The sequence below is a fragment of the Mytilus trossulus genome, chromosome 7, assembly GCF_036588685.1.
Source record: "Mytilus trossulus isolate FHL-02 chromosome 7, PNRI_Mtr1.1.1.hap1, whole genome shotgun sequence".
Lineage (NCBI taxonomy): Eukaryota > Metazoa > Mollusca > Bivalvia > Mytilida > Mytilidae > Mytilus > Mytilus trossulus.
The window spans coordinates 75195084-75209818 of record NC_086379.1 but is presented as its reverse complement, the minus strand read 5'-3'; the positions used below and the strand labels follow the sequence as shown (position 1 = coordinate 75209818).

Here is a 14735-nt window from a genome sequence, read left to right as displayed (position 1 = left end):
AAGATTCACACCATAATCAGTCCAAGGATTCACATTATAGTAATCAGTCACATGGTTCACACAATGGTAATCAGTATTCATCTGACAGTAATCAGATGAAAGATGATTACTACAATAGTCATCCTGCTTCACAAAGCAATAGTCAGTCAAAACGTTTAGACACCACTAATCAGTCTAGACAATTGAAAGACCATGATGACCATCCCAAGGTCGTCCACTACAGTGATCAAACAAAACCATACAGTAGTGAGGTTACCAAGGTATTCACACTGGTTTCCTGTTTTGTTCTCACCATTATTTTTTTTGATATTGAAACATGCATGGATTGACACTGTCAAATTTTGAATTGGACTGAAGTAAATTTTGCATGGTGTGACTTTCTGTTTGTTTGTCATACCACAAAGACATATAATTCAAACACAAAAGAAAAATACAAACTGTCAGTAAAATATAAGAGTTTCATTATACATAACAGTGCACTTTAAATTTCATTTGAACTGGAGGAAAAACAATCAAACAAACCCACAATGTTTATTTTTTTTTAATTAGTTGAGGATGGTCAAACACAACGAACCATTCATAAAATCATCAGCAAAACATATTAGTCAATCAATTTAACTTACATACACAAACACTGTTAAAATATATCATTCAATCTGAACCATTTATGAATCAGAAAGGGATTTTTTAATGTGTATTAAAATATTTCTCATGACATCCATAAACAGAGAAATTTGATTGTTTGTTTATTTTAGTAAGACAATACACAGCTTTCACCATTAGATATTGGATACAAATCTTGTTTACTTTTTGATAAGAAGGCATTATTATTTGTCAACATAGGAGAGACAATATAAATAGTTTTATGTTTATGACATCAGATTAAGTGTAATTTCATTTCTGTTGTTTTAGTCAGTATATCATAGATCATATGAAGATTAGAAAGTTCACATTTTATTGAGGATCTCTATCCCACAATGATTTGTTATTGGTTTTGAGGCTAGATATGGAATATCAATCTGTAAAATTTGAATCTTTTATAATCTTATGTTACTTCAGTTAGGGGGGATCTGCAATGTTATAGAACACTGCAATGATGTTATTTTCATCTTTATTTTAAAGCAAATAAAAATGGTTAGTATAACATATAACTGGTTAATGGAGGCACATATATGCATAAAGGGTAGAGGCTAGAAGTGAAGTTATTGTGTGGTTTGTTTTTTAAGCATTTTTTTTTGTCAAATAAGTGGTTAACCATTGCTCAATAAATAGCAAATAAAGTTTGAGATTTGATTTTGGTAAAACTTTTCAATTGTTACTAAGAACAAACTGATAACCTTATGGTACCATAGAATTTCGTTCATGGCAAAGTTTATGCTAAAGGTACTATGGATTCATTAAGGTTTAATAATTTTAAGGTAGAACTGGCTCTTTTCTATATTGTGTAATACGTACATGTCTAAAAAGTTAGGTTTGCTAGAAGTTAACATTCTTCTAGTGGAAAAGTATGCTAGAATTTATGATAACTGAATTTTTTCGTACAAATTATGAATAGGTATAAATGTGAGCACAATTTACTGCATGCATATCACATTTGATGTCAAACTTGTTGATTTATTTCATATCTCAGAAATTTTTGTATACCCATATTGCTGTTTGAATGTTGTGTCACTACATTATTTATTATAAATGGTGACCAGAGTTCATCAACATATGAGTCTTCCTGACCTACATTTTACACTTGAGTGACTATTGGTTGAGTTTTGTTATGTACAGGTTGTTGTTTTTTCAATGATTTTTTGTTGTTGAGCATCATGCATGCAGATAAATTTTCTATTTAGATCAAGGAATGATAATAATATATGTTAATATGATATTTAACCTTGCTACAATAAAACAGTTTCTTATAAGTCAGGCAGACATTGGAAAAAGTCCAGAAAATTATGGCTCAGTTGTTAAAATGTACTTCATTGATTATATGTATGAGTAATATGTTTTCGAATACCTTCACATTTTATTGTTAAAGAATAGCCGTTAGTGTATTCAAGAACCTTTGATCCAGATTAAACTGCTGTTTTCTCAGACCAAATTATTTTAAATTATGAGAATCTTTGTAATCTCATCAAATATGTTTTTAATTGTAATTTGAAAAAAAATAATTATTGAAGTGAAAAATGAATATGTTGGTCGTAACTGTTTGAATAGGAGTGAAATAAACCTCACAAACAAGATAGCAATTGTTAAACTACTTGAACAATATACTACATCAAGGTTATGTTTTTAAACAGATGACATATTCTATGTTGTAAATTTTAATTTTGGTTTTAAAGTATCAAAAGAGAGTTTGTTTTAAACCTTCCTTTGAGATAATTGAAAATTGAAAACTTTAAAATTCGTAATATAAGGTGATAGTCTTGCCATAAGTAAAATTTAAAACCACTTTGAGGAGATGAAATGTTTGATTTATAGCAGTCCCTTTATTAAATAGAAAATATGTTAAAGTTCAGAAAATGAAAATAGGCTTTCAGTATTAGATTCAGGTAAAATAAACACTATCAATACTGTTTATATTATATTGATGTGAACCTTATGGCAATTATATGGATACTCCCTTAACTTAATAGCCTAATATATAAGTCAGACCTTAAATTGGATTAATGTCTATATAAACACATTATGTTAAATCTGTGTGCTGTCACCTAGGGGATTAAAGAAGTGTCTTTTTACATGATTTGGTGCAAATAATTAAAATTAAGGTGCAACATATAATTTTGTATGCAGGACAAGTTTTACCCAGATGATGCTTTATATTTGTGAATTTAAAATTGCATGTTTAAGTTTAATCTTTGATAAAATTTCCCCTTGTCACCTCACCTTTAAGAAGTGGCTAAACTTACCAATTAAATGGACTAAACATGCATTATATTATGTGACTTAGGGAAAATTTTAAAAGCTTTGTATTGTAATAAAATCCACGTTGTTCGGATGGCTGTTTAAATTTTTAATTTTATTAAAAGTTTTTTTCTCAGATTAAACATTTGACAAGGTTAACAATCTATACAGTTATGATTTGTGTTTGAAATCTTTCTGTTGCCAACAAAGTTCTTTTGGTACAGATATGATTGTCTGAATATAATTGATATATTGACTATTGAGATCCTTGCTTATTATTTTTTGAGAATATATGACACATATTTTTCTGTTGAGATATTAATTCATTGTGTTTCAACTTTCAAAATGAAACTTTTCATTGTAAAATGAAGAATGTTTTCATGATAGGCATTTACCAAAATGAAAAGAGCTGTTATTTACTTGTCAAAGAATAAAGAAGTATTGCTAAATCAAATATTATATCTTTATGATATACATGTAATTAAATTTATTCTCACAAGCCAAATTTGATGACTTCTTTGAGTCCCTTTTGTGTCTACATTTTAAAGAAGACTGGCTTTAAGTCAGACCCAAACCTCTGTGTTGTTCAATAGATTTATCTTTGGCTCTCCTTTGTGATAACATTTTACATTTAGGTCTGTTTTTTATAAGTTATAAGTTAATATTACTGTGTCAATAACTATTAAACACCAGACTGCTCTAAATACAATACTGTTAAGATTACCATACAATGATCCTCATTTAATATAAATAAGAAGATGTGGTATTATTGCCAATGAGGAATCTCTCCACAAGAAACTAAATGACAGTTATTAACAACTATAGGTCAAGCTAGATTTACCTTGTATTTTAGAAAGCTTGACATTTAATGGTACCTAGAAGGTATCAAGAATCACCAAAAATATGTCTTTTTCTCAGAAACTCACTGCAATATATCAATGATTGATTGACTTTTGTTTGTTCAATGTTCAGTGGCAAATATCTATGATACACTACCGTTAAAGTGTTAAAACACTGTATACTAATATTTAAGCAATTTTTTCCAAAGTTTTTTTTAAATAGATTTTATAGTGTGTCATTCATGTCCCACAGACATAGACCACTCATGGTACTCAAGTTCAGTAAGGTTTAACTATTAATTTATATTAGTATTTGACAAACAGTAGATAAAGCTGAAAGTGAAAGAAAATGAAAGTAAAACACATTTTGAATTGAAAATTAAACACCTATATTCTTTTAACTTGTTAAACACTACAACAAAATTTAAGATTGACATTTGCTTTTAAACTCCCAAGTCTTGGACAAACAGAAAATATTTCCAACTTTTTACCTTTTACAGGTGAAAAGTACTTTTGCACTAATGTTTAAAATGATGAAATAATCAATTCATCATTCACATATTTGACCAAACCCAAACATATTTTAATTATTAGCTTATTTCTAAGTTTTTAAATGCATTCTGTCTGAAAAGATATTTTGATATTTGTTTTTCAACAGAAAGTTTCACCCACTAATTCTGACGTCATTGTCATACAACTTTTCTCGGACGTAATTTTTATCAGTTTGAAAGTTATAATTACTTAGATAAGAGTACAAGTAAAATACAGAAATTATATTTCATTATATTAGATGTATACCATTTGTAAATTAAAAGTAGACCAAAAGTTTAAATGGTTTCTATAATAAATATATCAAAATTAAAAAGTTTGTACTAAATAAATATTTCATATGTTATATTTATGACTGTTTGTCAGGGATTATAAGTAAACAATTTAATTGGTTGAAATGATTTTAAATGTCTAGTTAGCAATTCTAATTGATGTTATTTCTTCATGACTTTTTTCCACAGAAACGACAATTTAAGGTTTGTACAACGCATGGTCAGACACCGTCTTTGCATGAGTGACTTTTGTTTCCATGGCTTTCTGTTGCTATCAAGATGATTATTTGTTTATAATCTATCAGATGAGCTTGTCATTAAGGGATATATGTAATCAATATTTCTGCATCATTAATTGTAACCTATATATAGAAACACAAGCAGAAAAATACCTTTTTCGGCAAGATAATGTCACAGAAAGTCAATTTTTAATTCAAACTATATTATATGAGTAAGTTGGAAATTTGGAATTCCACAGTACTTAGGAGTGTGGTGATGGTAATTATATACAATGGTATGCAACAAATGTATGGCATGTTCCGAGGGATGCACAAAACATAAGCATTCACACAAACTAATCCATAAATAACTAGCACCGCATACGAAGTATTATACCAAGTTACGTCAGAAAAAACTTATATTGAATGGATTCACTTGCTTTCTATCACCTCTCCAATATTTGGGATTGAATATATAACATAAAATTATAGAAGGCTGTATTTTACATGAGGTTTTACAAAGTTTGTTCTGTGGTGAAGACTGTTGTGAGCTGAAACATCCCAGTGATGTTTTTGTCTATGTTTATAATTTTGTCATAGCTGTTTATTGCTCACTAACCAGACTAGAATGTTGACTTGTTTTGTGAAGAGTTGATGAAGTTATTCATGGTTGTTATGTAAAAATATGTTTGTATGAAATATTAATACAATCTTGTGTGACCTGCTATATGTAGTTATTTAATGTGTAGTGATATTTATGACATAAAATTGCACATTCCAATATCTTTGATAATCTGAGTTTGTTTTAGACTTTTACAGAACCATATGACCATTTGGACAGCAAAGCAACTTGTTACATGCATATGAAAAGAAGTTTGCTAATAAAAATCCTTAAATCTTTGTAAAGTCTTTTAAAAATTAACTGAAAGAGTATGCGGTCTCCTTTTGATTTTCTCTTTTGCTATTCCAGATATATGTGCCTTTATACCTCATACACAATCTTCTTATACAAATAGGGAGATGTGGATTGATTGCCAATGAGACAGCTACCCAACCGAGTTTAAATGAAGTGGATGTAAGCAATCATTAGGCAACTGTACAGCCTTGAACAATGAGAAAAACTCATACTGTTTAGTCAGTCATAAAAAGGTTCAGACAGGAAAAGTTGCATCTATTTGCTCTGACAGGACTATAATAAAACTTACAAGTACATAAATATATGTTTCATACAGGATATGTTCATAAAAAATGACAAGTTGTTTTCCTAATCGTTGAAAGATTATATAATTCCAATTGAATCGATGAAATATTTTCACCAGTTTAGAACTTTTTTTGTGCAAACTTCAATCACCTTGTTGAGGATTATGTTATAGATAATGCATATTTTAAGGTTTTTCTTTTCGTAGAACACACCGAGGGGTGTCAGGATTGATCAAATGAAAGACCGACCGGAGGGAGGTCTTTCTTTGAACAATCCTGACACCCCGAGGTGTGTTCTACGACAAGAAAAACCTTAAAATATGCATTATCTGACTTATATACCGTCAAAAAATATTAATTTTATAAAGATTTGTAAAATTTAGTATCCTTTTTTACCGACAACAATAAAGTGGGATATTCCTTTCTAATGCGTTCAGGTTTTAATACGCCCTGCGGCTCATCTAAAATGTGAAATAAAACTCACTAAATAATACAGATATAAACCTTTTAAAAATTGTTATCCATACACAATAAACATATAACTGTAACTGCATGAAGTAAGACACAAACGAATTGTTACAATTCAATAACGGTGTATGACAAATACAAGACACATTGTAAGTTATTTATTGTACCACTTAGCTTATGGAAAAGGGGGAGGGGGTATTTTTTTTTTTTCGTTTTGTTATGTTATTTCTATCGCGGGAAAGTTGTTATTTATTTAACCATTTTACATGAATCGAATGAAAAATTCAGAAAGATTGTTTTTTCGAATAGCAATACATTTTATTAAAAGATAATCAAGATAAAATTATATACCATCCGCACCCGACCCTTTAGTGAGTTACGTTAATGTTATTCAATAGAATATAAGATTATTTTATTAGTTGATCATTTGATAGAGTAAAAGGTATACATAAATTTTAAAAAGTTATGAACTGACACGAAGACGAATATAAATACATGTAGGTTACAGTATGAGTTCCTATTCAGTGTGTATCGTTCTGAACATGCATGAAATATTTGCCACTGGACGTTAAGCAATCAACCTATTCAGTTTGACTCAATAATTGTCATCAAATGTATACCATGATTATAAGATTTTCAAAATCTTACACACGAATATGTTAAATCTGGATTTATTTTATGAAAGTCTACATTAAAATTCATCTGACCTATATGATAATGTTTCTTTATTATAGCGATAAATCAACAAAACTTCACGTTATTTGTTTCTAAAATTAAATTGCGGGTCTACAATGACGGTTTCTTTTATATCTATCATCCGTTGAACTTTAGAAAATAAATTTCCAAATCGGCAACAAAAAACTATTAGACGAATAAAATGTTGAAGTAAATCATAGATTGCATGTTTATCAAGGAAAATAATGACCTCACGTAGGTGATTATTTTATGCCTTGGAGCATATACCTTTGAAACATGGTATCGTCCGGGTAGATTCTGAAAAAGAATGACCTGACGTTCTGAAAGAAAATAACTCCATATAGGTATATAAGTAATGTTTAAAATATAGACCACAGTTTTAAGAATATCAATTTAGGGGATTTTTTGTTTCATTTATTTTGGTTAAAACTCTATTTAGGAGACATTTTAAATGGTGTAAATTTTTGTAAAAATTATCTTTTTTTCAATTTTGTCTGAGACAGTTTACTTCTATCAATTTCATGAACATGCATAGAAGGCAGGGCTGGAACCTATTCCCCATTTTAGCCAACCATTATTGTTGAAATCCATAGGGTTGCCTATTATTGCTTACATCCACTTCATTTTAACTTTGGTGGATAGATGTCTCATTGGCAATCATACCACATCTCCTTATTACATGTATAGGATGATCATTTTCTAAGCATTTGATAACCTGGTCCTGTTATGTTTTATAAGATCAGTATAACAAGCTATACATGTATTCACACAATGAATGAAATCCATCAAATTATTTTTAATTGGGATTTGCTGCAAAGTTCATTTATTTGGGGTCTACAACTGGGCCAACAATTGTTTTTATTTGGAAACTGAAAAAAGTATATTTTTCTCAGCTTAAATTGGTTGAGTGTCAGATTTTTCTCTGTGGGAATGTTGAATTATTCAGTTTCCATACAATATTAGGCGTGCACATTGTAATATAACATTGATTTTATATGGAAAGAGTCAATTTCAAAACAACAAATATCAAATATATATTCAACATTTCAAATTACGTAACTAAGTCAATCTTTTTCCATTTACAAAACTAAGTTTGACAATCTTATAGGAATTTAAGGTGTGAAAGTTAAATTATACAGTTTATTATTGAACAATTCAAATAATATTACCACATTATTTTCCAAATTGAATTGTAACATTAGCTTACACATTGATATCAGTGAAAAGGATATTGTGTAAAACACAATATTGTGACAAATTTAAGAACTTTTAATAATGTTCCGTCTGTGTTAAGTTGTAAGATAAAAGTACAATAAAACCATGAAATTGCAATTTAATTTCACAATAAACTTTTGTAATAGAATAAAAATTTCACACTGATTTAAAAAACATGCAAATATTGCACTTAGTGTACACATTTAAATAAGCTTATATAATAAAACTAGCTAATTATATTGTTACTTTTAGTGAACATTTTTTTGTACATCAAAGGGAAAGTTTGAAATATTGTCTGAAATCCTTGTTTGTACTTTCTTAACTTTACCACATGCTTTTTCAAAAACAATATCTTTTACATTTGTTTTCCTCTAGATTAAATAACAATATTTGGTAAACTGTGCCCCTTATATATATTTTAATGTATAGCATTCATACATTTTTATCACAGACTAGGGTACTACTAGGATTTGACCCTGGATATGAGATTGAATTTAGCTATGCTATAATCTTTTGGAAGACATGTTAATTTACCCGAACATTATTCTGACTCAAAGCTGTCCAGGGTTTGCTTACTTTAAATGCTGTAAGATATAGAAGCAGTATTGGTAAATAACTATTTTAAAGTTTTTGGTTAGCGTTAAAATTTTACTGTCTCCTGTATTACAGCTTGAATGCCATTGGCTGATTCAGGGGATGTTCTTTGAGTTGAAACCCGCTTTCTAAATGGCTGAATGCTACTACGTAACTGAATACCCTTAAAATAATAAAAAAGAGTTTTGAGAAGTCAAGTTCAAGGTGAAAAGGACACTAATGTTGCAAAGGTATTCACTGAGGGTGTTCAGAGTAAAGTATTGCCTGTCATATACACCTTATCACTATTTGTCCGCCATTACTGGATATCGCACAGGTTCTCTTAAAATATTGACGTCATTAAACAAAATATCTGACGCCACAATGGAAAAGTGATTGTGTATGACATCAAAAGTTCAAGCGGCCGGGTCAGCCGGGATTAGCAATAAGGTGTATTGTTGAGAAACCCTGAAAAATAATCCTCACTTTGGTTATCATGAAGGAGAAGTTTGCTTAAAAGTTAAATAAGAGTACCAATTAGAAAACTTTTTGTCAGTACTTAGGTTTTGGGGTAGAGAGTACTTTTCTTTCTTATTCATTCATTTAGAGCCCATAAAATTGTCACTCCTTCTATCAATGTACATGGTTGTTATTATTTGTTTTTGTATAAAAATGAACATAAATTTGAAAAGTCTAATTGGTGCAAAAAGTTCAGAAAATGTTTTTAAGCTATCAATAGATCAGCCAAGAAGTTTATAATGTCAAAATCCCTCCAGAACGTGTAATTAAGACAGGAATCAATTCAAGCATAACTATAAAATAGTCATACAATAGTGATATAATGAATAATAACGAAATATATTGTCACAGAATCGATTACATCATAACGATAAAAAATTTACAGTTCTAATTAAATCTCTGGTTAATGCTAGGCGTCAAATAAATAACACATATTTTAGGGCAAATGAACTTGATGTAACAATATTAAGGGTACATTAACTTTATATAGTGCAGGTTTTGCCAAGTTATAATTCTCCCATAAATTTAGTATCCTGTTTCCTTTATCTTAGGAATATGGAATAAGCAATCAACTCCATTACATACATCTGAATATATAAACCTAAAGTAATTACTATAACTGAGTTTGCATTAAGCAGTTGATATATACAGAATACTGTAAGTTATGAATAGTTACATTCAAAATATGGGTTTCAAAGTAGAATCAAATCTAAAAATTGTCGTCTATATATTGCCAAGTTATATAATAAAGGCTTTTCTGTATAAGTTAATGGACTAAAAAGGTGCATAATAAGTTACATCAGCAGGGCAACATCATCAGTATATTGCACATGCTGATTAAATGTTTTTGGGCGGATTTTGTTATATAATTTTAATAAATATAGTAACATTATCTCAAATCCTTTAACAAATTATTCAAAAAATGTAAGTTAGGCATTTCAGTGTGTCATTTTTTTTTATTTTCATAAGTGTGATTTTCTTCACAAATATAGAAAGCCCATTTACTTATAAGCTATTTTCATTTCAAAATTATAATACACAATTATATTTTAAGATCACTTGTAAAATGTGCCAATATTGAACACTATAGGTTTTCAATTGACATGAATTGATTCTCTATGGTGTGAATAATTGAAAGTTACTCTGTTGTGTGATTGTTAGATAAAAGATTAACTATATGATTGAAACATTATCTCCCGTGTAATTGAATATGTGCATGTGAATATCTCCATTTATAAATGACGTGAATGTATAACCCACCTGCAGAAATTTTTATTGCAGTTGTTATAAACACTTCAAGCTACTTATGATGATTTTTATAAAAAAAAAAAATGCATTCCTGAATACATATGGCAATAAAATATTTATGCACTTACACTGTTACATAGTTCCTAGGGAGAGGAAATTAAATGTGAATTTTGATGAGCAAATTAAATACTTTAGCCCTTGAATTTAAAAATAATTTCCAGCAATTTAAATGAATTGGATTTTTCAGCTACCTTTAATTCTTCCAAGAAGCTTGCAAGTCTTATGAACATAGCTCAGAAATACATTATATTTTATGGTTATTGTCTTGAGCAGATAACAATCATCAGCCCCATGCAGTACACTTTTTGAATTGACAAGCAAAGGAAGTAGTCAGTTTGACTGAAGGTCATCCTTCTTGGCTAAGCAGGCTGGTTCAAACAGGGAGACTCTATCCCCGTTGAAACAAGGCAATGTACTTTGCTTTAATCAGTGACTTCATATTATAAGTTATATGGTTCGCTAATGACCCCCTTCGGATCCATAGAGGGTTAGTAAAATCCATAGGGGGTGAGGCTGGAGGCCGAGTCCCCTATGAATTTTATTCACCCTCTATGGATCCGTAGGGGGTCAGTAGTTAACCGTATAACGAATTTATCGGACGCTGGACTTTTTCTGCGGTGTTTTGTTGAAAAATAAACAATGAAAAACAACAACATTTATAGATGACTTCGCCATTAACGCGTCATGAACCCCATATGAAACTTACTAACCCCATACGGTCTCATAGGGGGTCACCACTTGACGGCGTTTAACCAATCACAACGTGATAATTCATCTGTGGTCCGATAATGATCAAAATGGTGTTTTAAAAACTTAAAAACAATCCAGTTCCTCAAAAACATTGTTTTTTTATGCTGTCTTGATCTTCCTATATTAAAAAAAGTGTGATAAATTCTTATTTTTAATTTATGATTTTTCAGCCATCCAGACCAGCCTCCTCTCGCCCAGGTACTCGTATGAGCTCAGGATCAACAGGCCCATCGGAAACACTACTGGAAATCTTAGAAAAACTAGGTAGACTTAGTGAGAGTCATGATTCATTGACCAAACGAGTGGAGATTTTAGAGGTACAATAAATTGTTATTTATTTGCATTTGTTAACTGACAACTTCATCGTAAATTATATACATGTGACATTGAATTCAAACAGATTTCAGATTTATAGGTCAGTTAGAAACTATATTGCTCTGCATCTATACTAGATTCAATGATACTCAGATACCTTTAACACAGTCACTTGGTAATTATCCTTTAAAACTTTTTGGTGTACGCGTTTAAGTCACTGAGTCAGCAACCCTACAGCACACACAGCCAATTGACATCTAAAGGTCTGAATAAAGTCTTGATGTCTAATGTTGGTGGTAAGATTCCCTCCGATCTGCTAAAAGGTAAATTCTTATAGAAATTTATCTGATAATAAGAGGCAAATTAAATAAGAATACAAGTTTTTAAACTCTCAATTTAATCATGTAGTAAGTAAAACTAAGATGGCATTAATTTCATGTTTTTGTATGCTGATTTGTTTTAATTTTCAGGAGGAATTGAAAAACAAATTAGACAAAGGTGCCTTGGATAACCTCAGTAAGTTTAAACTATTATATGATTATATGTCATCTCAACCTTACGCTATTTATTGTCACATTTTCAGGTTCAATGTTTAATAGAGCTCAAATAAGCACTTCCAAATTGAAACTGAATAAAACTTTTTTTTCAGAGGGATGGGCCTCCCTTTGCTTATTTTTGTGCAATAATTCACTTTCTTTAGACTGCTGTGTCCAGATCAGTCTCACCTCCAACCTAATAACTTGTGTTTGATATGTTCACTAGGTTTCGCTTTACACTTAGACAAAAGTTGGATATTAAATGTGTTTTGTTTGCTTTCTACAGATGTTTCATCAGACCTTCTGGAACAACTTCAGCAACTTAAACAGGAAGTGGATGCTCTAGCAGCAGCAAGAGAAAAGGTAAAAGGAAGATTTGGTTTTGAAAGAGATGTTGTTTGTCTAACTAAAACATAGAAGTTTGTCATAATAGAAAGTAGTGCTTACAGATATATATATATATAGTATATGTATGAACACTTGCTTATGCATTTTAACTGAAGCAATCGATATAGAAATATGCTAGTTTACATATGCTTGAATACATCCAACAAGCTAACACCTGTTAAGATTATCCACACTTAAAATCTAGCTAACAGAGAAAGCTTTATATTAAAACCACAAAGAGGTGATATATTTTATATATGATTCACAGATTTGTTTCCATGCATAGTAGAGTACTGAGTCTTGAGGATAGTATTGAATAAACCATTTTTTTCTCAGTTTTTGTATAAAAATAGACCTTTTGAAGAAAATGTTAAATGAAAGGATGTATATAGATATCTTCACATTTATAGCAAAGTATAACATAATGAATCATTTCAGGATACCAACACAAATAAGGTATAAACATAGATAGGAATGATATCAATATCTGTTCTATTTCGAGGATCTTTTGTTTTTACAAACTGATCTCACATTTTTCTGTCTATTTTGAAATCTTTCATAATCACAAATATATTTCTGACTGGTTCCTGTTTGATGTTGGTTGTAGTTCATTCTATTGTCCAATAAGTAGGGTTTTGCATGCACTCAATTTAGAAATTCTCTAAAAGAAAGAATTAAGTAAAAAGTAACAGGACTAAATAAAAAAGGTTAACAGTCTGAGTATATGAGTTAATTCAATTGTGGCTAATGTTCTTGTTATTCCACATCAGATTTTTGTTATGAAGCATGGTACTCCAACACTTATAGAAGTGTTTTTTGTAGTATAGAGCACCATGATTAAAACTATCAAGTATATAGCAGGCCTTAAGTGATCTGTGGTCTTAAAAAGTATTTAAAGGACAAAATTTTTGCTGGAAACACAAAATCCAGTTTTTTGATTGGTTTAAATCTGAGTGAGTACGATATCATGAATAAAATACCTGCAGTATATTTGGTGTCCCCTAACTTCATTTATTATTCATTTATCATCATATAGATATAGGAAGCTGTGGTATGAGTGCCATTCATTTAAAATTCCTTGAAATATTCTGTGTATATCTATCTGTATGTGTCATACTTTTTTAAATCTTGAAAATGCAATAGTCTAAATAACATTGCAAGGTGCTTGACCATTTACCTATATATTATTTGAAGCCCAACATTTATCTACTTCATGTATAAGTCAAAAATAAATTCATATTAAATATAAGTAGTGGGACATTATCTCATAATATATATATATAAAGAGTAAAACTATCAATCTACGGAAACATTTATATAGTCGGTTAGAACTTCAAAGTATAGAATCGTAAACGTCTTCTTTTCATATTTTCGTGACATTTAATAATGATTTTTTTATTGAAATGTTCCACAATGAATTCTGACATTAAGTGACTGGGTAACGAAAATATGTCAGAATCAATAGTATTATGATAATAACTTATGTGAATTGTTTATTTGCTGTTTCCAAAAAATAAGAATGCATTCTATATTTCTCTATAGAAACAGCAAATAAAAGTTTTAAGTAACTCCAATTTTAAGAAGTTTGGATTTGAACGATGCTATTGATTTTAACAATTATAGGATTTTAAAAGACATTTGTTAAGTTATAAAACTTTGAATGAAATTTAAATGCAATTGTATACTGTAGATTCATTTATTTACATGGGTACCACTTACCAGTTACTGTTGATTAATGAAAAGTTGTATTTTCTTGGATATTGAATGTCTTGGTTTTACCAAAGTCTGAATACAAGCTTATTAAAAATATGTAGTTGTTGAACTTTTAAAGTCATGGTTCGACATTACAAACTGAACCCATGAAAATTGGTATCCCATGAATATTCATGAATCCACAGTATAGAGTATCGTTGATAAGGATTGTTCTACTTCTGAAAGCTGGTTTTTCTTTCTGTCTCGTATCCTCAGTTAGCAGTACATGTATATAAATTTTTCACT

At 29.8% G+C, this 14735-nt stretch overlaps 1 protein-coding gene across 7 annotated transcripts in view; it reads left to right on the top strand.

The window, feature by feature from the left end:
* The window catches only part of LOC134725817 (glutamine-rich protein 2-like), a 53564-nt gene that overhangs the window by 10925 nt on the left and 27904 nt on the right, over window positions 1-14735 (top strand). For 5 of the 7 annotated variants that reach the window (XM_063590002.1, XM_063590005.1, XM_063590000.1 and 2 more), the window contains exons 5-8: window positions 4742-4756; window positions 11670-11816; window positions 12285-12330; window positions 12637-12713. In XM_063590002.1, the coding sequence (XP_063446072.1) occupies window positions 4742-4756; window positions 11670-11816; window positions 12285-12330; window positions 12637-12713 (285 nt within the window). Of the gene's footprint in view, window positions 1-4741; window positions 4757-11669; window positions 11817-12284; window positions 12331-12636; window positions 12714-13175; window positions 13194-14735 lie in introns of all 7 variants that reach the window. The other 2 variants (XM_063590006.1, XM_063590001.1) reach the window with 2 other exon arrangements.